General features: G+C 36.4%; 1 protein-coding gene across 2 annotated transcripts in view; it reads right to left on the bottom strand.

Annotated features, from left to right (window-relative positions):
• Positions 1-27530, bottom strand: part of GLRA3 (glycine receptor alpha 3) — a 197666-nt gene that overhangs the window by 11451 nt on the left and 158685 nt on the right. The window contains exons 7-9 of one of the 2 annotated variants that reach the window (XM_035022680.1): positions 23677-23891; positions 5544-5687; positions 3247-3291 (exon numbers count right to left, since the gene is read on the bottom strand). In XM_035022680.1, the coding sequence (XP_034878571.1) occupies positions 3247-3291; positions 5544-5687; positions 23677-23891 (404 nt within the window). The remainder of the gene's footprint in view (positions 1-3246; positions 3292-5543; positions 5688-23676; positions 23892-27530) is intronic. The other variant, XM_035022681.1, reaches the window with a different exon arrangement.

Genomic DNA, 27530 nt, shown 5'->3' with positions numbered 1-27530 from the left:
TCTCTGTCTCTCATTCTCTCTCTCACAAATAAATAAAATCTAGTTCCCAGGAGAATTTTGCATTTATTCTTGATGACACGTGAATTAGTTATGAATTAGCCAAGTTTATGTTTGGCGTATTGAATTTAGATTCGGAAATGGTTTGGAAATTATTAAATGGTAAAAAGTAAGCTTGAAAAGATGACTACTTAAAATAAAATAACATAAAAATGGAATACATACATTTTAGGAGATTGATGAGAAATCAATAAAATAATTTTTTAAATACCCATATATCTATTCCTAGCACAATATGTTAGATTCATTCAGTGCCAACTCAGAATTATGGAGTGACATAAAATAATACATTAAAAATAGACAACATGTGTAAAAAGCACTATATACATTTTAGTTAACTTTGAGATGTAATTCACTATAATGCATGTGAAATTAGATTAAGTAGAGATTGTATTAGTTTGTTGAATACTATTTTCCTAAACTGATATTTCAGAGGGGATGTAGCTCTATGAATTAGCTGTGTTTAACAAAAACTCTGAATATTTGTTTGCAGGAAATCATTAAATTCTTACAATTTTTGTTTTACTTGAGAGGATGAAATTTCAAACCCCTATATATCAGAGTCACTCATATATAATTTAGTTTGAAATTAATTGAAAGTACTTTTCCCAGAAATGTAGGAAATCTGTAAGAAGTGTTTTCCTACTGAAAGAATATCTTATACGCCAGAATATAGCATAAACTGACCTAGAATGGAAACTTTATTAAATAATTTAATATATATGGGTGCCACATTGCCTTCAACTGTCTGTGGAGCCTCCTCCCTTCAAAATAGTATACATATATATTTGTATATATAGACTACAGAGCTGAAAAACTGTAGAGGGCAGAAAAAAACAATCATTTGTTATTCTTAGAAGTTACCTTGAGTTATTTTTAAAGTAAGACAGCATGTAAACACGTAAGTCAATAAAAAGACAAGTTTTGTACAGATAGTCAAGATGCAGTCAATGATAATCTTAAAAAGATAACCATCGTGCCTCGCAGGATCTAAACTTGGCCGTTGTTTCTCAAATCTAGGACTAATGGTCCATCTTTATTTCATCTGAGTGTGTAAATAATAATGACTATACAATAACAAGCAGGTAGATAGAGGCGCTAGAATACGTGTGAATGTTTTCTCTTCGCAAACCATTGCGTCATTACACCGTGATGCGGAAGAAGCTACGTGAAATGCAACCCCGTATCAGCCATTTCTCTCAACAAATAACATATTCAGAAACATTTTGGCACGTCTTTATAACCCCGCAGGACTAAAGTAATGATACCACACGTGGGAAGTGCAACTTCTGACCAAAATACTTCCATATCATGCATACACCCAAACATATACAGCAGTGGGGATAAGCATCTATGACATGGTGCGGTGGGTAATCAGCACACAGCAGGCTATGACAGTGTGGGGTGGGGAAATTTGGATACAAGAGCAAACTTGTATTCTTTCACATTAGACCAAAGGTTCACCCGCTTGTACCTTAATAGAGAAAAGGTCAGATATAAGAGATTCCATATAATTCTAAGCCAATACTGAACCAAGTTAAAGCTTTCCTAGGAATAATGTAAGGTTCCCTGTTGTAACAAACTTTTTATACTGAGGCTATTTTATTTACTTTACCTATTCTGCCAACTTAGAGTGCTTGGAAAAACTATGTAAACCCGTACTCATGAAGATAAAGGGCTTTGGGCCAACATTTAGACTCAGTTAGATTATGTTGATTTAAAGATTTAGATTGCTCAGACTGTTTATAAGCAAAATACATATATATTTTTTAAAAAAATGATGAATTCAGTCAGCCCAGAGGGTTGTTAGGTTGAGAAAAATAGTTTTCAAAAAGGCAAAATGATCAACCCCAAATTTGCATAATGATTGGAATATTACAAAATAAATGGAATGCATAAATTTCTAATGAATGTATTTGCATTACCATATTGTTTCTTCTTAAAAAGTAAGTATTGATTGATTGTTGCTGAGGTAAACCTAAGTTTTCATCAGACTTCTTTGTGCATTGTTTTGTAAGGCAATACTTCAATATATTTTTTTTATACTAAAGCTCCTATAGGCATTAACTACTTAGTTACTAGAAATTTAAATATATTCTCTCCCAAAGTGGCTATTTGTGTTATGCAAATACAAAGCAATTAAATTTTTTTTTAATTTACAGTTAAGATAATTAAGTAAAAGTAATTGGATCAAGTGATTTTTTTCCTCCAGGGATGAAAAAATAAAGAAGTGGCTAGCTATGTTGGGAACAAATATGCAATTTTAGAAGAAAAATTAGTTGAATGATTACATATTATAAGAAAACTTAGTGAGGGCTTTAAAATAATACTGGCTCTAGATACCTGCTATGAAATTGAGAATCCTTCAATTAGATAAATGTAACATGTTTCTCGTCTGTTTATCTAAGGTTATTATCTATTCTTAATGAAGATGTGCAGCAGAATCATCTGAGGAGGTATTTTTAAATGCCCTTTATTCCAGAAATTTAGTTTAAAAGACTGGACTGTTTATGATTTCCCAGCCCCAATTCTTGGCTTGAGTATGTTTAAACGCAATCATTGAATGCTAATATTATGGTGGCCAAGTCCGACGACTAATACACTCTAGTATAGACTACCTTGTGATCTCTTTTTAATTGAACATTTCAAAGGACGCTGCTATCAAAAACCAAAATTGTTCATTTATTATAAAGAATCTCAACTTCTCTTCACATTAAGGGATTCTAAAAATACATAGGTTGGACAAAGTATTTTTTTTTTTGCCTTATTTTTAGGTCTCTATTTTCTGACAAGAAAGGCTGCATTTAGAACTTCTTTGTACAAATAATTTTTCTATTAATTTTTGGAACTAATTTTGTCAAAACAAATGACTGTTTCTTTCATGGAGACTATTATAAGATTACATGCGTTATTTTTGTTTATATATATTTAAAGATCATTTTGACCAATCAAATAACTCAGCTGATTAGATAAAGGATAATATTTAAGTATCTTTTTACTGAGTGAGGGAAGACAAACGGAGTTTGAAAAAGAGAATATCCTTAGCTGAAGGGGGATGGTCACTGTTTGGCTTTAAATATGCAAGGGGCTGTGTTTCCCCACCAAACACTGCCTGGGTGCAGAATATGCTCTCTGCTTTTTTCACTGATGACCACATTCCTCTACTTAGAGTTAAGAAAGTGAATTTACCGTGTCTGAGAAACGGTAAAACTTCTCCAATGCAAAAGCTTCTGTCTGTGGGAAGGTAAGGTGGACCAAGAGGGATTGAGAAACCAGAGAATCAAGTCATATATGAGTAAATATAATTGCACAATTGGTTTTAATTGCATATATCATTTTCACATACATATGTATCAATTAATCGATTTTCACATATGCAAGGTATCCAACCCCCAAAGGATGAAATGAACTAAGAACAAAGCAAAACAAAAACCCTATATTTTCCTGCACTAAATCTCAATTATAATATTTGCTGCTTGAATATTTCAACTAGTCATTAGAAAATAATAAGATATTACTCTTTTTGCATTTCTATATTTCCCTAGAGAGCCACTCACTAGAAAAATTAATCTTGTCATTTTTCTGTGAGCTAAAGAATAATGGGCTTCATTATATATCCTGATATTCTTACCGGTAGTGAAACTCAAAAGCTGCTTTGGTAGGATAATTTTTTTTTAAAGGAGAACCAAAATTGAGCATCTACACTTACAGTCTATTATGTTACCCATTGGACACTGTGTCTGTTGTTGGATGTGTGGTGGGTGTGGAAAGTGAGCTCTCTACCCCCATTTGGACATCACATACCTAATACTTCCCGGCACCTGGTCGATACATTCTAAATTGTATAGGAAGGAGGAGAAAGGTAGAGAAATGGAAAATAAAAGTGAAAAAGCAAACCAAAATGAGAAGGGGAAATAAGTATTACTTTACTTCGGATTAATGACATTAGAAGAAGTTGTCTTTATCAGTCATTTAAGGGAAAGGAAAACAGGAGCTTTACCCTTGTGATATAGAATTTTTTGTCCTGCGATAATGTTTCAGCCAGTGCCAAGTGTCATGAAAAGAAAGAGGAGCAGTTAGACAGTAGGGAGGGAGAAAAAAGGGGAATAAAGAGCGAGAAAAAGAAGGAGAAAAGTATAAGGAAACCAGTAGATGGGGCTGTGGGGGGGGAGAAAGAGATAGAGAAAAATAAATTTCCCTATTAAAATGTTTCAATATACAAATGATGTGCCTTTATTTTCATAACAATTTGATCAAATAAAAGCTCAGGCACTGTTTTTGTCCCATGTATTACTCAGAGTATCACAGTCCTCGATGTTCCTTCCATGCTACTGTGAATTGGGTATTTATTATGATTTGGGGGAGTTAATTAGACATGACTGAATTCATTATTACTTTAGAATATGTTTAATGCTCAGTACTGAGAGATCATGGGCTTAGGGCTTTAAACAATTTTATGAATATGTAAATTGCAGCGAATAATTCAGAAACTACAAGGAAGCCTCAAAAAAAAAATTTAAATCCTTTCAAAATCCTTAAAAATGCATCCTATATGAACCAGACTATTATTTCTAAGATTTGAGTATGTTTTGACTTAAGTATTCCAATACACCGGATTCTGGCCACAATTTCTCCTGTTACATAATTTGACATTTCTCTATTGCGTATGAGTCCATTTGCTTTTAAATGTCAGTTGGCACATTCACATTAAGAGAAGTAAACTGATAGATACGCTTGTCAATAGAAACTCTCCCTTCCAGAAGAGGAAAGGGGGTTGATTGAGCTTATGTGCATATAAAGACAACATTACAAGTCTTAATAGAGGGGAACAACTCCATTCTGTGCATCCAAATTCAATTATGAGATTACTTCTACAACTTCCTGTGGTCTCCTAATGATGTTCTCAATACAATTTCTTCTGGATTTCATTTAACAGTTAACAGCAAGGCAACAGTAACACATTCTTGTGTTTCCCATAGAGATTCAGAATAAATATCTTAAAAACAGGAAAGTATGCATGAGCAAGAGACCACATAGTTCTACATGAACATCATAGCATTAACAAATAGGTAATATTTTATGGAAACAATGAAAGGAATTACTTTGATAAAAGGAACAACTTTAATAGCTATATCCAATGACGTGTTAAGTAAGACCATCAGGAACACTCTCACGTTGCAAGTAAGAAATGATATATTTTGTTAATTGAAGCAAAAAATGGTGTTGTTCCAGGAAGTACATTAGAAAGAGATTGATAAAGCTCTCATGTCGATAGATACGCTATATAAAGTAGAACTGGATGTCACCATTTCATCCCTGAAGCTATTTTTGACAATTTCAGTTTCGATTGGACAAAACCAAAGGAATAGTTGTATCCTTTGGTTCTCAGACTCCACTTCCTCTCTGCACCACTCTATTACATATAACAAATTTACTTTCCAGTGACAATTGGTATCCTGCCGAACCCGATGCATTTAATCGCCTACCTTATTCTTTCTCTTTCGTCGAAATCTCAGAAGTTCTTTGTGCTGTCTTGATACAAAATTTACAGCTGCATATTCCAGAAGTGCTGAAAACACAAAAAGGAGGCATACTGCCATCCAAATGTCAATAGCTTTGACATAAGAAACCTAGCAAAGAGAGAAAGAGTGAGCAAATTGAGTTATATTGTTGTGTCCATCAAGAACAAAACCAAATGTCTGATGCTAAGTTGTACCATTTATATCAGCTGGAAAAAGAAAGCAACAAGACCAAGACTTTTTTTAACTTAATAAACATTTTTTTATTTTTTAATAATTAATTTTTGCAAGTTTGTGTATCAGTCACACATTACAACCTGTGTATGTTTTGTTAAAAATTGTTGTCCAATGAAACACAAGACCAAACACATGATGAAGAAAAAATAAGTTAAGTGTAATTTTACCTTCAGTGTAGTATAGGATAATGCTCATAAAAGTATGAAGTAACATTGAAATATAGATAATGCCACTTACCTTTTAGTTCCATATTTGCTTCACTAAATGTTTTTATTTTGAAATAATTTTTACATTAACAAACATGTTGCAAGAACAGTAAAAAAAATAAAAAAATAAAAAACAAATAAAAAACAAACCAACCCCCCCACCAAGTTCCCCAGTTGTTAACATTTGACCAAATGTTATATTTGTCTCTATCTCTATCATTTATGTTTTCCCCTTGAACTATTTGAGTATAATTTGCAGACATGATGGCCTGTTACCCTGAAATACTTATGTGGATTTTCTAAAAGAAAATGACAATCTCCTCCTACATAACTCTAGTACGACCACTAAAATCAGATTGACGTTAATAAAATACTACCATCTAATCCTAAAAGCTCATTCTCATTTCAGCAACTGTCCCAACGATGGCCTTTTTAGCAGAAAAACAGTTTTCGAACCAGTTCCAGGATTTAATCTAGAACTGTGTGTTGCATTTTGGCATCATATCTCTTTAGTCTTCAGTGTGGAATATTTTGGTCAGTTTTTTCTCGCCTTCTGTGACCTTGATATTTTTGATGAGTGTAGACCAAATATTTTCTGAGTGTCTCCCACTTTTGGTTTATCTGATGTTTCCTCATTTTAAACTCAGATTATGGGATTTTGATAGGAACAGCGATGCCCCGTTCTTCACAGTGTACCATACCAGAAGGCACTGAACGTTGATCAGTTGGTTAAGGTGTTGTCTACCAGGTTTCTCTACTATAAAGATATAAATTTCCCTTGTGTGGAGATATTTGAAACTACATAGTATCTTCTTACTCTTTAAACTTTCATCCCTTAGACACTGATGACTTTTGTCTGCATCAATTATTACAATTATGATTTCCAAATGTGGGTTTTCTAATTCCATCTACATGTATTAGTTAGCATTCTACAGTAAGGAAAGTTTCTGTCTCCCACATTCATTTATAATAATAATGATTTTGTTTAATGGGTTATAATGCATTAACATCACTATTTTGATGCTCACACTAACTATACAAACTGGGTCAGGCCCTAGAAGTTAGGCCATGCATCCTTTTGTCAAGTCTCCCTCATGATTTGGGGGCTTTCTTACTTTCTGGCACGAGGCATTGCCGACTCATCTATAATTTCCTATTCCAGTCCTTGATTAAGGCCTTCCTTCCTTCCTTCCTTCTTTCCTTTCTTCCTTTCTCTCTCTTTTTCTCTCTCTCTTTCTTTCTTTCTTTCTCCTTTCCCCTAGAATTATTTCTTTAGTGAGGAACGGCTTTTAGAAACCGAGGATCTAGGCACTGGGTGTGCTCATTGTTTCCTGGGTATCACTATTTCTAGGCCCTCTTAGCAGACACAGTTAGGAATTGTATACATACATACACACAAGCATCCATAACTAATATATATATTTTTATATATATATCACTGATATATATAATATGTCATATATATCTGCATATATACAATATATTATAATATATATAACATATCTGTTTATCATCTATCTGTGCATCTTTTTTTTTCTTTTAGAGAGAGAAAAAGAGAGCAAGAGTGGTGGGGTAGGAGGGGCAGAGGGAGAGAGAGAGAAAGCATTTTAAGCAGGCTCCATGCCCAGCACAGAGTGCAATGTGGGCTCGGTATCAGACCATGAGATCATGGCCTGAGCCAAAATCAAGAGTCAGAAGCTTAACCAACTGAGCCACCCAGGTGCCCCTCTTTGTGTATCATTTATCTATCTGTATTTAAAACATGAATTCCCACTGGCATCTATAATTCCAATTCACTACCACAGGGTTCACTCTAGCTTTCACCTTTTTGATCGATGTAACACTTTCTCAGACAGCGACAATCTTGCCTCTCATTATCTTTAACATATATTTAAAGAGTCTCCCTGTATGTAACTAATATCTTAATTCTGCTGGTCACCTCCAGCCTGAGCCCCATTAACCCCACATGCCTTACTGGCTCTGGCTTCACGCAGGAAGACCCCACTGGCCGCCTTGGTCTTGACCTCCTCCTTGACCCATGGACCCAGGTCCTGCCAACCCCAGCCAGCCTCCTTCACCCTCACTACCTCGTTAGCACGAGGTCTTGCTGTTTTCTGCCTCGTCAAGGGTAAGGAAGAGAAGATAAAGAGAAGAAAAAACAAAGAACAGAGAATTATTTTTCTTACTATTTTTAAGAGAAAAAAACCCACAAAGAAGTGAAACAAAGAGAAGCATAAAAGGAAGAAATATGTCCCTGTTTCTTAGAAACAGATTCATACAGACTGAAGACCTTTGGAGGAACAATTCAGTAAACTTTAAGAAACTGTTTTAATTTTTCTCTCAGCTTAACAGGGCAGTGATTTGAGGATGTAATTGGACAAATGTTGCTGTATATGTCAATTGCTTAAGGATGAAAATTTTCTGTAAGTTTTAGTATCCCTTCTTATTGTATATGTGTCTGTATTACACACAGTGTTATATCATGATAGCCATGCTGGTAAAATCATAACATTTTGTGCTATGAGCAAGAGCCGTTCATTTTGTTGGGTACCCTAGACACATCAGTTAGATGTGGGGGAAAAAATTCTCTCATTTGCCAGGAATGAGATTAAGAATGAAAGATATTGGGCGCCTGGGTGGCTCAGTTGGTTAAGCGACTGCCTTCGGCTCAGGTCATGATCCTGGAGTCCTGGGATCGAGTCCCGCATCGGGCTCCCTGCTCGGCAGGGAGTCTGCTTCTCCCTCTGACCCTCCCCCCTCTCATGTGCTCTCTCTCATTCTCGCTCTCAAATAAATAAAATCTAAAAAAAAAAAAAAGAATGAAAGATATTTATGTGAAATAATTTTTTTTTAATTTTTCCTGGGAAATGGACAATTACCTAAAACTTTGCTTCCCCACTGATAGAAACAAATGTCCCTTCCCAAGAAGTCAAGGAGAGCAGAACTCGAGGCTAGATGTAAGCAAAGATGTACTAACTACTTCTTTGGACTCAATGTATCGTTATCTTAAGGATCAAAACCTTACACTTTGGAAATTTGACTGTTTCTGTGCTGTTTGTATATTCTGTATTTTTTTTTCCCTCTCTATTCATTCTTAATATCTAGTGGTGTTTTTGTCAATATCAACCTGTGGAAATCTTGATCAAATTTAGGCTGTGGTTTAAAAGGGGAAAAGTGGCTTACTCTTCAGGGGAAATCTATGTTGGGGAGAGCAATAAATAAAGTAAGGACAAACCTCTCTCCCCCTTCTCATTTGGCCTTTTTGGTCTCAGGCTCGACTTTGCCCAAGTCTGGTTCAGAATCCCACGGCACTTGCGGGCTTACCTGAAGACAGTACCTTGCAAATGCTCATGCTTGTTCTTTTTCTGTTTAGACTGTGAACTCTTTGAGGGCAGATGTCATCTCTGAGTTGTTCACCACCACAATACTGTTTGGCATGTGTGTACATATTTGCTAAATAAATGGGCAGATAAACTAAGGTGTACAATGTTAAAATACAGGGGAAGAATGAATCACAGATGATGATTCATGTGGAGATTCACTTTTGAAGTGATGCTCTGTTCATACCTTGGGTTGGATTAATTCTCTTTTAAAAAGAGGCCATTTCTTGACACTTCCAACGGTGTTAACTTACGTATGAAATATGTCAACAAAGGAGCCCTCTGCATCTCCTCCACTTATTTTAAATGTGACTTCTGTTTATCAGAACGACCTCTACTGAGCAAAGACAGGTATGCCCTCATTTTATTCCCGTGCTTGCTAAGTGTCCAATTGTTTATAAAATATAGATTTAAAGCTCATAAGTTCTGCAGTTATGCCAAAAATCTTTGGCTGTCCTCAAATACATACTGTCCCAAAAGATAAAATACAGATTTCAAAAGCGCTGTCTCAAGCTACAACATTCCTGGAAGAATATTACTCATAAAGCATGTGCTCATTCTTTAACAACCTGAATCTATAATGACATGAACTGGAGATAAATTAGAAATTTAATTTCCATGTTAATCCAATGAATGTCTTCAATGACAACAGAGATATGCAAACATCATTTATGCCTGTTAGGGTTCTGCTAATTGTGAACAACTCCCGAGTGTTGAGCCTAAAGGGCCTACTTTCCTCATCTTCTTCTCTGACCTTCTTCACCAAATTCAACTCTTTTTCTCCTCCTCCACCCTCATTGCCCATCCAAATGCAGCAAACTTGGGACCTGGGAGGTTTGGAACTCTAGGGCTAATAACTAAAATATGGACAGCGGTTCTTACTCCAGCCCATGCCCAACATATTCGTGACATACAACACACCCCATGTGTTTCAGATTTATCACCTTTTTTTCCATCCCCTACTGGTTGCTATTCCTTGGGGCATTCTCACTCCAATCTGGTTCATTCCTCTGAACTACCATTTCAACAGTCCCATAGTCCAATGTGCTGTTGGAACCCTGATTCAATTTTAAGCAACAATCTCTCCTCAGTATTACTCCTTGAATACAAAAGTATGAGAAAATAAAACCTAAACATTTATTAGTTAGATGCACCAGTCAGGGGGACCTTTGTACTGGAGACCTGTTCAAAGCCACCATATTGAAGACTGCTTCTTTCTTGGAGCTTGCTCTTCCCATGGCTCCCGTGACCCAGGTTCTTCAGGTTTCCCTCCCTCAGGTCTACCACACTCTGCTTTGTGGGCCCTTCCTCTTCATCCTGAGTTCCTCAGGGATACAGTCCAAGCACTCTTCTATTCTAACTGTGAAGCTTCTCATGAGTCAACTTCATCTATTACCATGGATTCAATTTCTCCTCTGTGCTTATGGCCTCCAAATCTCTCTTTGCTGATTTGACCCTTCTCTAGCCAGGTTCTTACTTGACTGCACCTTGTGGATGTTTCACACACCTCAAATTTACTCTAACTAAAAATGAAAGTTATGAATCTCTACCAGACTCCACCAGACAAACAACAAACTAACATAACTGCTTCCTCCTTCTCCTCATTGGAAGGTTACATTGTGTTTGCAGTTGTTCACCCTCACACTAGGAGTCCTCATTCTCTCATATCAAAGACCCACCTGTTAATTATACTTTCTTGCTATTTCTCAAATTTATCATTTTCTGTTTTCCATCCTTCCTACTGCCATCCCAGTGATCTCAACCACAATGATCTGTTCTTCAGTCCCTCAAATCTATCCTTGACACAACAATAAATGATTATTTTAAAATCCTTCTACTTAAAACTCTTCATTTGCTTTCAATTAATTGAAAGTCTCAAGTCTGTTTTATAGTGTATAAAGCCCTACATGGTTGGCCTCCAGCTTACTTCTCTTACTACAGGCATTCAATATATATATATTTTTTCTCATTCATTGAACACCATTAATGTACCCAAGTTTGGTTCTTAGTGTTGTAGTTATGGAGATGAGTAAGATAAATAACATCCATCTTTAATGGAACTTACATTGAATTTGGGGAAAACATACAATAAAAACACAAAGGTGATTTAAAAGAAGTGCAACAGAGAAACCACAATGGGGTAATGGGAAGAGTTGGACAGGGTGAAGGGGGCTATGTTAGATGAGGAGGGTCAGTGAAGGCCTCTGAAGATATGATAATTACCATCTTATGCCACTTTCTTACTTACTTATTATACTAACTATTCTTCCCTGCTTTTATTTTTTGGAACCTGAAAGCAACTGACAAGCAATTGATAGCAGGTTGTATTCCCTGTTATTTCTGTCTGGAAAACTCCTTCTTTTGGGTAACTGCCATTTGTCCTTCAGGTCTCAGCTTAGACAACACATTATCAGGGATCCTTCTCCTAATGCCAGGACAGCCTTTCTCACCTTCCTACCTCCCCTTTCCTCATAGAAACCTTTTCCCAGGTCACTCACTACAATTGTAATTATATTTATTTGTAAGCAGGTCTTACAAGATGACTGCTGGATAGCAACATTTGAATGTCCCACCTTCAATTAACTATTCTACTCCATGATCCCTAAGTGCTTTCTATTTTTCAAAAACTTTGGTTAAGGTGATACAAAAATGAGTATGTTCTTGAAGATTTCAAAGTGAAATATCTATACTGCTGTTTTAACAAACTGTGTGTAAGCAAACACGAAATAATTCATCTCATTGTTGACCTTGCTCCACTGCACGGACACGATCCATTTATGTATCTTTCTCTTTTTAGGCTAATATATCCGATGAGCTGAGACAAAGGCCAAGTCTTACCCATCTTGATATTTCTAGGACCTAGACTGTTCGTCATACTATGTGCTCTCAGGTCATGTTGAATTGATTGAGTCATGTACAGCGACTTCAAATCACTGGCTATTTATTATTAGAGAAATAATTATAATAATTAACATGTCAGGAAATGCTCTTGGTAGTATCCATGGAACTACTGAGTCTTCTTAGTAGTTGTCTAAAAATAACACTTTTAATCCTCACAATCACTGAGGAAACTATCCCCATTTTAAAGATGAGATTTAGGCACAATAAAAGAGCTTGCTTAAGTAAAATAACTTGTCACATAGCGACTGTTATGGACTGAATATGTTCTTCCAAAATTCAGATGTTGGAATCTAACCCCCAAGGGGATGGTATTAGGAGGTGGGGCCTTTGGAAGATGATCAGATTGTGAGGGTAGAGTCCTCATGAATGATGTTAGTGCCCTTGGAGAAAGGGTCCCAGAGAACTCCTTTGTCCCTCTACCATGAGGGGACACGGCTAGAGGATCACCGTCTATGAACCAGGAGGAAGGCTCTCACCAGACACTGAATCTGCCAGTGTCTTGACCTTGGACTTCTCAGGTTCCAGAATTGTGAGAATAAATATCTGTGGTCTTTAAGTCACCTATTCTATGGCCTTCTGTTATAGGAGCCTGAACCAATTAAGACAGCTACCAAGTTGCAAAGTTAGATTTGAATATAACTCATCTGGCTCCAAAGCCCATAAATTTAACTATTACTTTTGTCCTCTGCATCTTAATACTCCAGCCTCTTTAACTTTTATCTAATAGTTAAGACTAAAATCAGTATGCAGAATATATATCATAAAGTCCTCTTTATTTGCTGGTTCTGATCCTAAAATCTGGCAAACAACTTCCTAGGTAATGTAGAAAAAGAGACATGAGCATTGTATTTACCACATAAAAACAAACTAGTTGCTCTGAGGAAGCAAAACTAGATTAGGAAAACATTTTATCCTCTGAAATGCAATGAAAGTCCCCTCGACGACACTCTTACACTAATTATAATGAAGTGTTTTCATGAGCTGGGAAACCACTGCCTACTTGCCATGTGATAATCTAAGAAGATATCAGCTTGATGAATTATGATTTGAGTATGCAGAGTTAGGTTACTGCAAGGCCTTGTCTTTTTCATTCTAAAAATGTTTCATAATGTAGGGAGAGGAATATAAGCATCATTATGTTCTATAGACTTCTTATGCCATTTTTTCCAGAAAAATTATGCATTCATTCTACTTTTAATGTTATCATTAGAAAATAGAGACAGTCTGCTTTTTGTGTCCCAATTATATATATATATATATATTTATATATACATATATTCCAAATGTAGATGTGTATCTATATATATTCCAAATGTAGATATGTATGTATATATGTATATATACATACATATATATATATCCATACATATATATATTCCAGATATGGATATATGTGTATATATATTCCAAATATATGATAATGATTATATATATATATATATATATATATATATATATATATATATATATATGGATTTTATCATTATCAGTCATCCGATAAAGACCGGAATCAAATTTATCTTGACTCTAGGAAGCAGTCATGTTCTGGGAGTTCGTTTAAGCATGAATTTCTACACATCTACCTTTCCGATGATGCAAGGAAGTGGGCACCAGGAGGATTCAAGCTAGGATAGCATACAGTAACCAACAGTCCCGAAATCTCACTGGCTTGAAACAAAGAACAGTAAAGGACACGGCCATTTGTCCTTCAGGTCTCAGCTTTGAGTTCAATGGTGACTCTTGTCACTGTCATTCTCACTGACCTCAGCTGACGGGGCGATCACTATCTGGAACACGGTCAGCGGCAACAGTCGAGGAAAACCGGGCCCTGACGGCTCTCATGTTGGCTAACAAATACCTGAGGCTAGCAGCCGTACAGGTCACCGTGCCCAAAACTCCTGAGCCGGCACTACTCACAGTCCGCCCCACCCCGGGACGGTGAGGCGCAACCTTACCCTGTGCCTGGGAGGAAGAGAAAGCCAGCATGAGTGGCAGAGGGAGTAGCGGTGGGAGAGTTCCCACTATTTTTATGTTTGAAACAGAAACACGGATTCCTAGAGGCACAGGACTGCGGACAGTGTGGATTATGATTTGGCCGCTGTTTATGATATCTTCCTAGAGGACTACAGCAGCTTTGTCAAAGAGCAAAACTCGCTGCTTTATTAAAAAAAAAAAAAAAAAGCTGTTGATTAATTAAAGTGTGGCATAGAAGTGCAAACCTCCCTTGATCTTCAGCCAAAAATTTCTTCAAACCTTAGTGTCAGGTCAAATTTCAATACCATCAATTGTAAAGGGGTATAAATAGAGTCCAGGTAGCATTCTGAAGCACACACTTAATCTAAGAGAGATAATAGATTGACCAGCTGGTGGAGAGTAAAGACAGGCAGGCTGCAAACCAAACGTGGGCATGGCAATGAGTTCGCTTGTGCTACAGCATATGGAATTCACCTCACCAGTTGACCATAATGCTCATCTCCACCCCTTAATAACTACACCAGAGCACTTTGTGGTGTAATTTATTTGTGCCTATGGCCTCTGAAGCCGTTTGCTTTGTGTTCTCTAATTAAGAGGAAGAGATGAGTTGCATTTATCTCAGACAATCCTTCATAAATACATTTACTTTTATGCTAGCTTTCGGTAGGATTATTGAGTAGCAACAATTTCAGAATACATTCCTTTACAAGTACACTGGGTGAGCTGTATTACAAGCATGGCCCCAAATGGTATAGTCAAGAAGTCTGGCAAGATACATGCCTTTGCCTTACCCTGCATAAATGTGGTTAAAAGAATTGCCTCCTGAGACTGATAATGCCCCACACTAGAGCTCATCGATGACAAATGCATTAGTGGGTAAATATTTATTAGATTATAACCCAGACTACTTATTTATAGTAAATTATACTTATTAAATTATAAATTATAACCCAGACTACTGTTAGTCAATAGCTTCTAGAAATAGAATTTTAAAATGCATTTACAAGGAGCACAACTTAAATTTAAGAATAAGGGGTGGATTCAGCCAGAACCAGGAGTTGGCATCACAAAATCTCATATAAACCTACATGTTGGCGCTCTAGGGAAGTAAAGGAAGGTAGATTTTCGAGGAACCACTTGAAAGTGAGTATTTTATCAATTCTTTTCTCAATCTAAATTTGCTTTTTATTTGAGAAAGAGGCATAGCAAAACATCACAGAGTATTGCTTTTGATTAGCTAAAATAGCCCTTCAACCAGGATGATTTTTCTCCCTTTAATGACAGTCAATCCTGATGGATACTCCCAGTTCCTTAGAAATGTAAAAGAAACTGTGAGGAGCACTTCTGGCTGTGGAATGGACAAATGACTCAAGCATTCAACTAGATGCTTTTCTTCTGAGATATGCTGGAAGATTTACTGCTACTCCCCCCCGGGGATTTAATTTCAGATCATAATTACTATTCCTTAATCTTGGTTTTGTAAAATCCAGATTGTAGTGTATTTAATCCTGCATTTCTCCCTAGTGTAAAACATGTATGAGAACTTTGTGTTTGGTAATTTGTCTAGGAAAAAATATTAGTCGCAAAATCATTTTGAGCTTCCTTCCAGACCTAAAGTGAGAGAGAGACAAGGGAAAGAATAAACAATGTTTTAGAAATAGGTGTTAAAGGAGAATGAAGTGGCTGTTGAAAAAGTGAAAGAAACTGTCTGGAGGACTGCCTTCTTGAAACACTAGGCAGTGGATCACACAGTACAAGGTTTTGTGAGTTGGACATTTATCATCCCGGAGGGCTGCTCACAACAGCAGAGTCCTTACGATGTCGCATTCATACTGATTATGATCCTCGTAACCCTTAGTGAATGAATGATACTTTGAACACAGTATTTATTTTCCACATAAAAGTTTTTATTTTAAGAGATGAAATCGTAAGAGAACAGAGCTGCAGCTTTCCTAAGTAATGGACTTGGCCAATCCCTCCAGTCACCAGATGAGAAAAGTACAACCAAAAAGGCTAAGGGATTTTGAAAGCTCATCTCGTTATCTCTGACTTCTGATTCAATTCTGGGAATTTTACCATCGTCTCTTCTACAGGACAAGGCTCTGATGTTTACCGTTCATATGAAATGAAATCTAGATATCGCAGCAAATACTTCTTAGGTGCATACTATTAGTTACTGGGATTTCTTACTATATTATCTTTTTTAACTGTTCCGTTAAGGTTGAATTCTGTGACTTCTCTCTCCTCCACATTTTTGTACTGGAGGCTTTGCATGTCTATAACATCATCTTTATTTTAACCATATACCTACTTTATCCCTTTATCTCGGAGGTCAAGACCTTCATTGACAACTTCAAACAGGAATTACAAAGACAGAGAAAGCTTGTTAGTTGCTTAAGGACACTGATGTTGGGACGGTGTTTTTTATTCCGTGGGTGAGGGGGAGTTTTCCATCCATTTTTAATCTGTCGGGAGGGTTTGTGGTATGATTCTAGGATATATGTGAACGCAGTAAAGGGGGTTTCAGACATTATTTAGGTAAAATTGTCTCAAAGTACCATATACTTGTTTTGTTTTTAAATTTAGTTTGATTCCAAAACCATTGTATTATATCCTATTTTTTTAATTAAACTTCGTGATTTGATTATATGCTTTTTCTTAATTGTGCCATCAGATTTAAGAATCTGTGACGTGGTTATGCCTCTATGTCACCTTTAAAGGACATGCTTGATAACTGTTAGTTTTCAGCCTAGTGAGATCTAGTAAGCCTAATAAATGTAGGTTCTAACATTAAATGTAGAACCAGAGATATCTGTCAATTTCTACCCTTCCTATTATAGGACCTACCTTATGTTTAGGAATTACCTGTTTACAGATAATAGATAAAACACTATTACAATTGGATGACATTCACATGCATTATAGTCTGTGATTTTTAACAAAAAATGGAACGAATAAATGATTCTTTCACTTTCTAGACTTTTTTCTTTTTCTCTGTTTCCTAAGTGAACCTAATATGAAACCAAACTATTAGTATATTCAATACATTTTTAAAAAAATTAAATATATTGCTCACATCAAATAGGTATTGTAAGTTAAGTATGATTATTAAAATTCATTAAAAATGAACCTACTTGCACCATTTTTGTACTGAATGTAACTGAAGTAATTTTAGTTAACTGTATTTTGAATAAATATTAGAATGCTGCATTTAAATGGCGAGGACCAAAACTACTGACAGTAATAGTTATTGCTATATTAATATGATTACTATGCAGTCCCCTCCCCTCATTTATATTACTGCTGACATTTACAGCTTACTCTCCTTTAAAACTGCAGGGTTTTTGTTTGTTTGTTTGTTTGTTTTTTGAGAATGAGAACTAATTAGATAAGAACACAATAGTGAGTACAGATCTTCCAGTTTTCTTCACATCCCTGTCTTTTCAATGTAATCTCACATATAGATCTTTGTGTGCCCACACAACCATGGTATCCAAATAAAAATATATTAGTTCAATTGATATTTTCTAACATTTGCAATCATTTCTATAATTGATGTCTTTAGGAAGAGTAAAAACTTAATATAAAAGCTATCTTTGTTACGTCTTCTAAAACCAATGTTTTCATTATACTATAAGGTAGACACATACAACATTTAATTTTTTTTCATTAATCTGGTGATTTTCAGGGGGGAAATATGGTTCTGTACAAGAGTAACTCAATTGAGCTTTTACATTCTCTTAGAAAGATATGAAAAAAAATGATAGACTTCTTTGCTTTTCAAGTTTGGATGAAGTACTAAGTAAATATTTAAAAGTTCTTATCTTTAAATATCTGCATGATATTTACTCATGTACTGATTTAGTTACATGAGGATAGAAATATGTAAAAGATCTTTTGTTCTCTCAAAAATCTACTCGATGGGTTTCACAGACAAACCGAATGGGGAAAAAAAGTCAAAAAGAAATTATTCAAGATAAACAGCTTTTGTTGCAGAATTTGAGATTTTCATAGGCTACAGCCTTCTGAGCTTCTGTGAAATATTTAATTGATTATCCACATTTGAAATTTCAAGTGTTTCTTATTTTCTAGCTCTGCTCCAAATGAGATGGCCATAGTGGTGGGGGCAGAGTAGGAGAAATTCACATAGAACTTTCCAGGAATCCCTCCATCTTTCCTCTCTCCATTCCTTTTTCTTCTCTTGTTTTCTTGAGTTTTTACTAATATGACAGAGTCTGGTCTAGGAACGGAGACAGAAAGTTTTAACAAATCATCGTCCCTGAGATAGATAAGATTATTTGTTGACAGTCCTTTGTTTCTCCTTTCCACTCCAAAGCTACCCTGTGGGTGGACTACACTCGCCCCCACCCCCTTGACTTTGGGTTTGGTTGTGAGACTTGGGAAGATTTAGAAAATAACCAAAGTGACTGTGTGCTAATTCTGAGCAAAAGCGTTGCATGCTTCTGCTTGCCTTCCTATTTTCCTGCATTCCTCCATGAAAAGAGTATGCTACTGTACCTAAAGTTCCACATGGGTGGGAACAGATGTGCGTCTACTCCACAGCCTTGATCTAAGCCCATCCAAATCAGCCAATCTCAGACAAACCTGGAAGAGTCAGGCAACTCACAGGCCTATGAGCAAAAATAAATGTGGTAAACCATTGAGACTTGGGATTATTTGTTATGCAGAACAAGTGCAACCTAACTATACTGAAACAATCCTGGGCCCCAAGACTCTATTGTGTTAAGACCTAGGGTTTGGGGGCACCTGGGTGGCTCAGTCCACTAAGCACCTGACTCTTGGTTGCAGCTCAGGTCATGATCTCAGGGTTGTAAGATTGAGCCCCACATCGGGCTCCATGCTTAGCATGGAGTCTGCTTGTCCCTCTCCCTCTGCTCCCCTCCCCACCCCACCCCTGACCCCCAGCTCAGGCACACACCTGCTCTCTTCCTCTTAAATAAATAAATAAATAAATCTTAACAAAAACAAGAAAAAGAGCTGGGGTTTGGATGAACTTGGAATCTAGAGATTCTCTGGCCCCTGCCAAGCTTGTGTCTGGGTGTGTGTGTTGGGGGGGTGGGGTGTGCACACACATCTGTCTGTTTCACATACTATGTTCAAAGATCTCTGGTATGACAATAGATTTGAAACTCATTTTTAAGACTAAACTAGTGTGTACATGGTAATATTTGTGTACTTCAGCAGATGATATGAAACAAAAAACATGTAAAAAGCTGGACCTTAAAAAAAAAAAAAAGCTGGACCTTAGCTGGTCCCTGCGAAAGAGAATGAACGGAGTAGGTCTCCAATAAGACATAACTGCTCTTTGGGAAACGAAGGGTAAAGTATATATCATAATGCTGCATAACTGAGATTTTCCCAGAGTTCCCTGGTGTGGAGTCTTGCTAGAACCCATAGCTTCCAAATTAAAATTATATTTTATTCCTTCTACTGATTTTCTGTATTCTGACCCATTTCTATACTTAATAAAAAATATAATTCTCTCAATGCCAAGATTGTAACTAAGTATTAATATAAATCAAATGTATACTCAAAAATAATTAAATGATTATTATTATCCTCTCTTTCACCCCTGATTAAACCTAAGTCTGCCAGGGAGGATTGCTTTTCCACATCTAAAAAAAAAATAATCACAGAATGTTGAGATCTCAAGAGTTTGAAAGTAAAGGGTCTTGCCTTTAATTCAACTGTCTAACTTATTCTGTGTGGGGGGGTGGGTGGGAGATGGCTGTGGGGAAAAGGAAGGAGAGAGAAGACTTTGAATATTCAGGTCCATTTCCAACTGGAGGAGGAGGGCCAACCACAAATACATCTTTTTTTCCCTTCTTTCTCGGCTTTCTTTCATTCTTAGAAAAATCATCTCTATTCTGCTTCCTTATCCATCTATGGTTTTACTCCCTGAAATCTGAGGCCTGAGTGTCCCCTGTCAGAACTTTGGAAGTTCTGACTTTTTTTTTTTTTAACATTTTATTTATTTATTTGACAGAGAGACAGAGCGAGCACAAGTAGGCAGAGCGGCAGACAGAGGGAGAGGGAGAAGCAGGCTCTCGCTGAGCAGGGAGCCCGACTCAGGGTTTGATCCCAGGATCCTGGGATCATGACCTGAGCCGAAGGCAGCCACTTAACTGACTGAGCCATCCAGGTGCCCTAGGTTCTAACTTTTTGACAATCCCATGTGGCTGTCTTATAAACATCTCAAAGTTAACATGTTCAACCGTAGATTAGTTACCTCCCCCAATCTTCCTCATTAATTAACTATTACCATTACTTGCCCAGTTACCTGAATCCTGCCATCGACTCCTGCTTTTCCCTTACTCCTCAAGGTCCAGTTCATGAGCAAATCCCGTCTTTTTCACTTCCAAATGCATTTTCTTTAAAACACCCACCTCTTTCTAAATCCATCTCCTACTCTCCACCTCTACTGTTACGAATCTAGCCAGACCATCATCTGCTCTAGACTACAATAGTTTGCTTGGCAGTTTCTATGCTTCCACATTCCCTCCCCCTTCTATCTGATCTTCAAATAAAAGTCAGAATGATTACTCTTCTCATTAAAATCCTTCCAAAATCCACTCAAAATAAACCTGATCTTTATCAAGGTTTATAAAACCCTCCATTGACATGGCTCCATGATCATCACCATTTTTTCTCACTCATTCTTCTCCAAGCACAGTGTTAGGGAGTGTCCCTAATATTATACAACTTAGAAAAATTGCTGGCAATAGAATGTATTGTCACCCCCTTCTGGTCACCTAATGCAGGCATCACAGAAACACCAAATAGTTCCATGTTCAAGAAATGAATCACAGGAATCTTCTTGCTTTGGGCCGTTACACGCTTGATTTATTATGACACTGTAGAGGACAATGCAACAGGAAATATCAGAGAGGAATCTGATCTCTGTAGTTCTCAAGGTGCTGGCTAAGGTATATCCTTTGAGATTTTCTACCCTGAGTCTTACTTGACTGATTTCCAAACTCCTTTGTATCCTGCAGGAGATGCACTGGCACACAGCCTGGACAAAATACTAAGCAATTATAATAAATTAGTGCTTTATTGTCTCTTCCTCCTCTGTCTGATAATCCTCTTCGTTTCCTGAATTTAATTTTGTTTTCCTACTTCCTAGATTTTGTCACTAAGAGAATGGTGGATATTTCAGCGGCAAGACTTTTAGGCATCCGAGGGTTCTTTTGTGAGGTTGAGACTATATCAGGTCTTAAGGTGTATGATTTAGCCATCTGTTCCTAAAGGCAAGTGTGGGCCCTCGCCTCTTGCCTTTCTAGCCCCCCCCAAATCACAGAATCAGAATTGCATTTTTCAAGAGATTTTCTACTTTTTGGAATTATTCTTTCCAATAGATTAACTCTTGTTGTTTATCCTGGGTCTTCAATGTCCGCCTCCCTGAATTCTAACGTAGGTAGCTGAATATGCTCAACCTCCCATTCCCTAACTATCACAAAACCTGGCTTGGATGGTTAGGCATCTGCCTCTGGCTCAGGTCACGATCTCCAGATCCTGGGATCGAGTCCCACGTTGGTCTCCCAGCTCAGTGGGGAGTCTACTTCTCCCTCTCCCTCTGCCTCTCCCCCTGCTTATGATCTCTCTCTCCCTCTCTCTTAAATGAATAAGTAAAAAATCTTAAAAAAAAACACCTAAAATGATATTGTCACTCTCTCTTAAGATACCATTTTGTTAATCAGTTATTTTTGTGGGTTGGAAATAAATCTGTTATCACATTTCTAGAGGTCATTGCCTCTATGTCTGGAGAGATGTAGAGGTTTTGTGTGCATTTATGTATATAATTGAGCTCATGGTTGAAAATTTACTCCTTCCCTGAGATCACAGTGAAATTAAAGATTTTTAAAAATGTTTTCCTATGTCTTAAGAAAATGAAGCCATCTCAAGATTTTCTTTCCTTTAAAAAACAAAAACAAAAACTTGTGTTTTAATTTTGTTTTTGTTTTTGTTTTTTAATTTGTTGCTTTCTTTATTTCTGCTTCCTCTACTCTGATCTCCATGCTCTCCCAATTCTGCCTTAATGTTTGTATTCAAATGTCTTTATACTGTGTCTCATAGAAGCTGTAGTTTTCTGAAATGGAGCATTTTGTTCTCTTCTTTTGTTGACAACTTACAGAAGAATGAGCTTTCACTTCTGTTTAGCATTTGAGGAAAATCAATGAGTAAACTGGCAATTTCCTTTACAAATTGACTATGGGACTTCAGCTGTTACTCAGAGTCCTTGAGACATTTATACATATATAAATGGGCATTGAGACTTATTAGTTTAATCTTATAAGCAGATCTGTAATTTTCACTTGAATAATATTTTATAAAGCACTAGTTGATATGGATCATTTTGAAAATTCAATTAAATATTAATAAAAGTAGACCTTATTTTGCAAGACAGCCATTAAATTTTATCTAGGCAGTGTGAGCATTGTTAAAGATCAAGTCTTCCTATTTGAAGTAACTTTTTTAGTGATAAAATGTCCTGCCATCAACTTTTATTTATTTAGGTATTTTAATCTAATAAATTGAGTCATACAATGCAATTCATGGTAAGAGTTAAGGAAGCCATGACAATAGATTTATAATTTGCTTGGCATTACAGGTAGATAGCACAAGAAAAGTTAATATAATTTTACTACATCTACATCATTGTAATGAAAATAAAAGTGAAGGTTGTTGGAAGCTAGACAGGATTACTTAATTTGGATAGTAGGAAATTTTTTTAGAAGTCATTTAGGAGAGGAAAAGAATTTTCTATTGCTGTTTGCTAAATGGATTAAAAGAGTTTCCTATGTTTTATTTCAGCATATGTTTTAAAAAGAAATATTGGGGCTTTTTACAAACCTCATAGAGAGAACAGTTTATTTTAATTCTGGCAGATCCACATGGACTAAAATCATGATATTAGATAAACTTTCCTTTTTATTGACCTATGGCAACTTAAAAGCCAAAAAGGGAAAGAAAAACAAACACAAAAATAATAAGTGCTATATACAGTACTATGGACACCCTCATACACTACTTGTGGGAGTGTAACTGCTGTAAATTTTTCTGGAGGGATATTTGGCAATACATATCAATACATACAACCATCAGTGTAGCGACCCCAGTTCTAAGAATTGATACTAAGGAAAAAATGCAAAATATATGTAAAGCTATACACACACACATATATATTCGTGAATATAAATAACATTCATCATATAAATGTTCATTATTGTGTTAGTCCTAATAGTAAGTATATTACTACAGTGCATCCATACAATATGACAAAAGTTGGTAATTACATATATGTGAATTTTCTATGTAAAAATATTATATATCTATAAATATTTGTGCACATATATGTGCATGTCCCTTTGGTGCACTTACCTTTGGTAAGGAGGCTCGCGATCCTGAGCTCTGTGTGGTCATAGTCAGCACAGTAGTTATTCCCAAGGCTACCCTTGCTGGCGCAGCATCCATATTGATCCAGAATGAAACCCAGGATAGAATAACGATCAGGAGACTGGGAATGTACATCTGGATCAGGTAGTATCCCATTTGTCGTTCAAGATGGAATCGCACTTCTATACACGTAAATTTTCCTAATTGGTTGTAAAATAAATGCAGCAATTGGTAAAAATAGGTCTTTGTAGATGACATCAAATGGCACATTTTTTCCCCCATATTTTGTCCTAAAATTTTCCATTACAATGTAAAGGGATCCTGAATCACATATACAAATTGGTTTCTGAAAAATATTTTTCTTATTTTTCTGCTGGCATCTGGAAGCAACACGAGAGTACACTTTCCAGGAAATAGTATGTCATCTTATTACTTCACATTTGGGGGCGCCTGGTGGCTCAGTCGGTTAAGCGTCTGCCTTCCGCTCAGGTCATGATCCCGGGGTCCTGGGATCGAGTCCCGCATCGGGCTCCTTGCTCAGCGGGGAGTCTGCTTCTCCCTCTAACTCTGCCTGCCACTCCCCCTGCTTGTGTTCCCTCTCTCTCTCTTTCTCTCTCTGACAAATAAATAAATTAAAAAAAAATTATTACTTCACATTTGGTTAGCGTTTCACACTTTGAAAGTACTCAAAGATAGATCATTTCACTTGATTCCAGCAACTGTTTCGGAGACAGGAGAAATGCATATCTACTATATAAAGACCTTCCTTACTCATTGATTCTGTCGCCTGGTAGCTTTTAGTACTTATTGAGAGCCAGGTGCTATTTGTTCCAGAGGCCTTTATATTTGTTTTAAAGTAAGTGCTAAAGGATAAATTCAACTGAAGATGAATAATTCCTTAAATGTAATTTATGTAAGTTAATTTATGCATTAATAATTTGGAGACTATTAATGCAAAAAAGCAAAACATGTTATTCTCTATCAATAAATTTGAACATAATTTAAAAATGCACTTACTAATAAAAAACCTGAGACATATGTGTTCTATATATTCATGCCCTGTGTCTCTATTATGGTAAGTAATTAATAGAGGAATAAATTGTGTCTTAATTAACCATTTTGTTGATATCTCTGCTTATCCTCTGATTATACTCCCTACTACCATGACCATGGTATCTCTCCTTAAAATAATTGTTTATCTGAACAACCAAAATCTTGGTTTTATTCTCTCCTTATTCTAACTATGTTAAGAAAGATAAGGTCAGTGAATTAACATGCTGATCTTTTTTTTTTAGGTGATATTCTCTGATCCAGTTGTGAAAGAGAATCAAAGAGCACATCCAGGAAACTTGCTAGTGTATTTTTAGATAGGTTTCAGTGCAAAACTTCCAGGCTTGTGGCTTGAGCCACGTACTAACCGTGATTCATGAGCATAGCCACTGGATAAAGGGATGGATGAGATTCCAGGGCTTAAAATTCCTAACAAAGTTTCAGAAACTCTGAGAAAGTTGGATTCTACCCTTAAGTGTTTAGGGATCAGAAACATACATGCAAACTATCTATGATCCTTTCATATCAATTTATCAACTACATACAGAATGCCTAAAAATTCTTAAAATATATGAATATACTTTAGATTTTTAAGACTTTACTAAAATACAAAATTTTTTAAATAATGAAATGAAATAGGGCAAGAATAACTGAACTATTTTCATGATATCACTGTTAAATTATCCAAGTAATCTCAGGGCACCTGTGTTGGGGTTAATATAGAGCATGAAATCATTCCTAATACCTGGCTTGCTAAAAGGTAACACGGAGGTCACTGAGGGCAAGGGAAGGTTTTGGAGAAGGGCGTAGGCCTTTGGAATGCCAAGGCCTGCATGACCACTCTGCCATAGGAATGTAGTGGGGAGTTGCCTTTCCTGAAGCTTTCTTAGCCCAAACAGCTGCTCTGTGATCTAAAGAGATATATGCATTGTCCCTTAGGGTATGTTTAGCAGAACTCATAGAACACGCAGGTTAGCATATCGTATCTTTCCTGTAAACAGATCCTCCTAGTTCCAGTAAGGCCCCTTCTCCCACTTTACATGCTTGAGAAACAGTGATAAAGATTTATGATTATCCTGAAGGACCAATAAAGGTGGGAGCGAAGAAGAGCAAAGGGTCTTTGTCTCTGAGCAGTGACTCCCCCCCCTTGCTTTCTCCTCTCTTTCACAGAAAAGTCTGGAGTAATCTTTCATCCCTCAGTACAGGGATTGCTGGCCATTCCCAGCAAGCCTGGGTGGCACAGTCAGTTGAGCGTCCAAGTCTTGGTTTCAGCTCAGGTCATGCCCTTAGGGTCGCGGGATCAAGCCCCCCCTCCATCAGGTTCTGCACTCAAAGGGGAGTCTGCTTAAGAGTCTCACTGCCTCTCCCTCTGCCCCTACACCCCCTCCAACCTCCCGCTCTAGCTGGCTCATGGGCATGTGTGTGTGCTCTCTCTCAAATAAATAATATGTAAATCTTAAAAAAAAATAAAAAAATAAATTATCCAAGTAATCTCATGATGAAATTAGTAATAATTACTAACCATTTGGGTACTTTGAATAGATTCTGTAAGGTTCATGCAATTCTCAAAAAAAAAAAATTGCCTTATAAAGAGTGTTTTCATAACTATCACTGGGAGTAAAAATAATGGTATATTGTATATACATATATATAAATAAATATATAGTACATGGGTATGTGTGGCTCTAGAGAGAAAATGAGCAAGTGATGCAAGTTCTGACATGGTAACCCTGGTACAACAAGACTGGAGCTCTTCAAGCACGTTTATATTTTAACTGTCATTTTACTTTATTTTAATTTATTTAATTATATATTTTACTTTTCAGACTTAAAGTTTATTTCTTTCAGGTGATTCAAAATTTATTTTGATTTATTGATTCATATTCTAGTTACAAATTTTAAAAAATCTGCATTCTAGTCTCAATTCTCCTTCAAAAAAAAAAAAAACTAGAAACAATATAAACCATACTACAATTCATTGATAAAAAGACAAATAATCCAATATAAAAATGGGCACCAGATGACAATTTTATAGCATTCGAGCTATTTATTTTTGGTTGTCCATGATTTGCAATTAAAAGTATCCTGGCTGTGGGGCACCTGGGTGGCTCAGTTGGTCAAGCTTCGGACTCTCGGTTTTGGCTCAGGTCATGATCTCAGGGTCATGAGATCCAGCCCCAAGTCCAGTCCCGGCTCAGCACAGAGTCTGCTTGAGATTCTCTCCCTCTCTTTCTCTGTCCCTCCCCTCACCACCCCCCTGCTTGTGTGCTCTCTTTCTCTGTGTCTCTCTCCAAAATAAATAAATAAATAAATAAATAAATAAATAAATAAATAAATAAAAAATAAATAAATAAAACCTTTAAGAAAGAAGTATCCTGGCTCAGATGGATGAAGCAAAAAAGGAAGGAGAATCAAATTATTAAAATCAGGTATGAAAGAGGGGACATTACTATTTAGAGAAATTAAAGGATGATAAAGAAGTATTATGAATAACTGTATACCAACAAGTGGAATGTCTTAGATGAAATGGACAACTCTGTAGAATGACACATATTACTGAAACTGATTCAAGAAGAAACAGAAAATCTGAATAGACCTATAAAAAGTAAAGAGCTTAAATTAGTAATCTTAAAACTTTGCACGAGGGAAAACTGAAGACCTCTGTTAAACATCTAAAGAAGAATTAATAACAATCCTTCTTCATAAAATCTTCCAGGAACTAGACAGCAAGGAATAATTCCTAACTCATTCAATTAGCTCAGGGTAATACTGGTAAAACCAGACAAAGA

The sequence above is a fragment of the Mirounga leonina genome, unplaced genomic scaffold, assembly GCF_011800145.1.
Source record: "Mirounga leonina isolate KUSES-001 unplaced genomic scaffold, KU_Mleo_1.0 Mir_176, whole genome shotgun sequence".
In the NCBI taxonomy this organism is placed as follows: Eukaryota; Metazoa; Chordata; class Mammalia; order Carnivora; family Phocidae; genus Mirounga; species Mirounga leonina.
The sequence above is the reverse complement of the archived record's forward strand: the minus strand, read 5'-3'. Positions and strand labels throughout refer to the sequence as shown.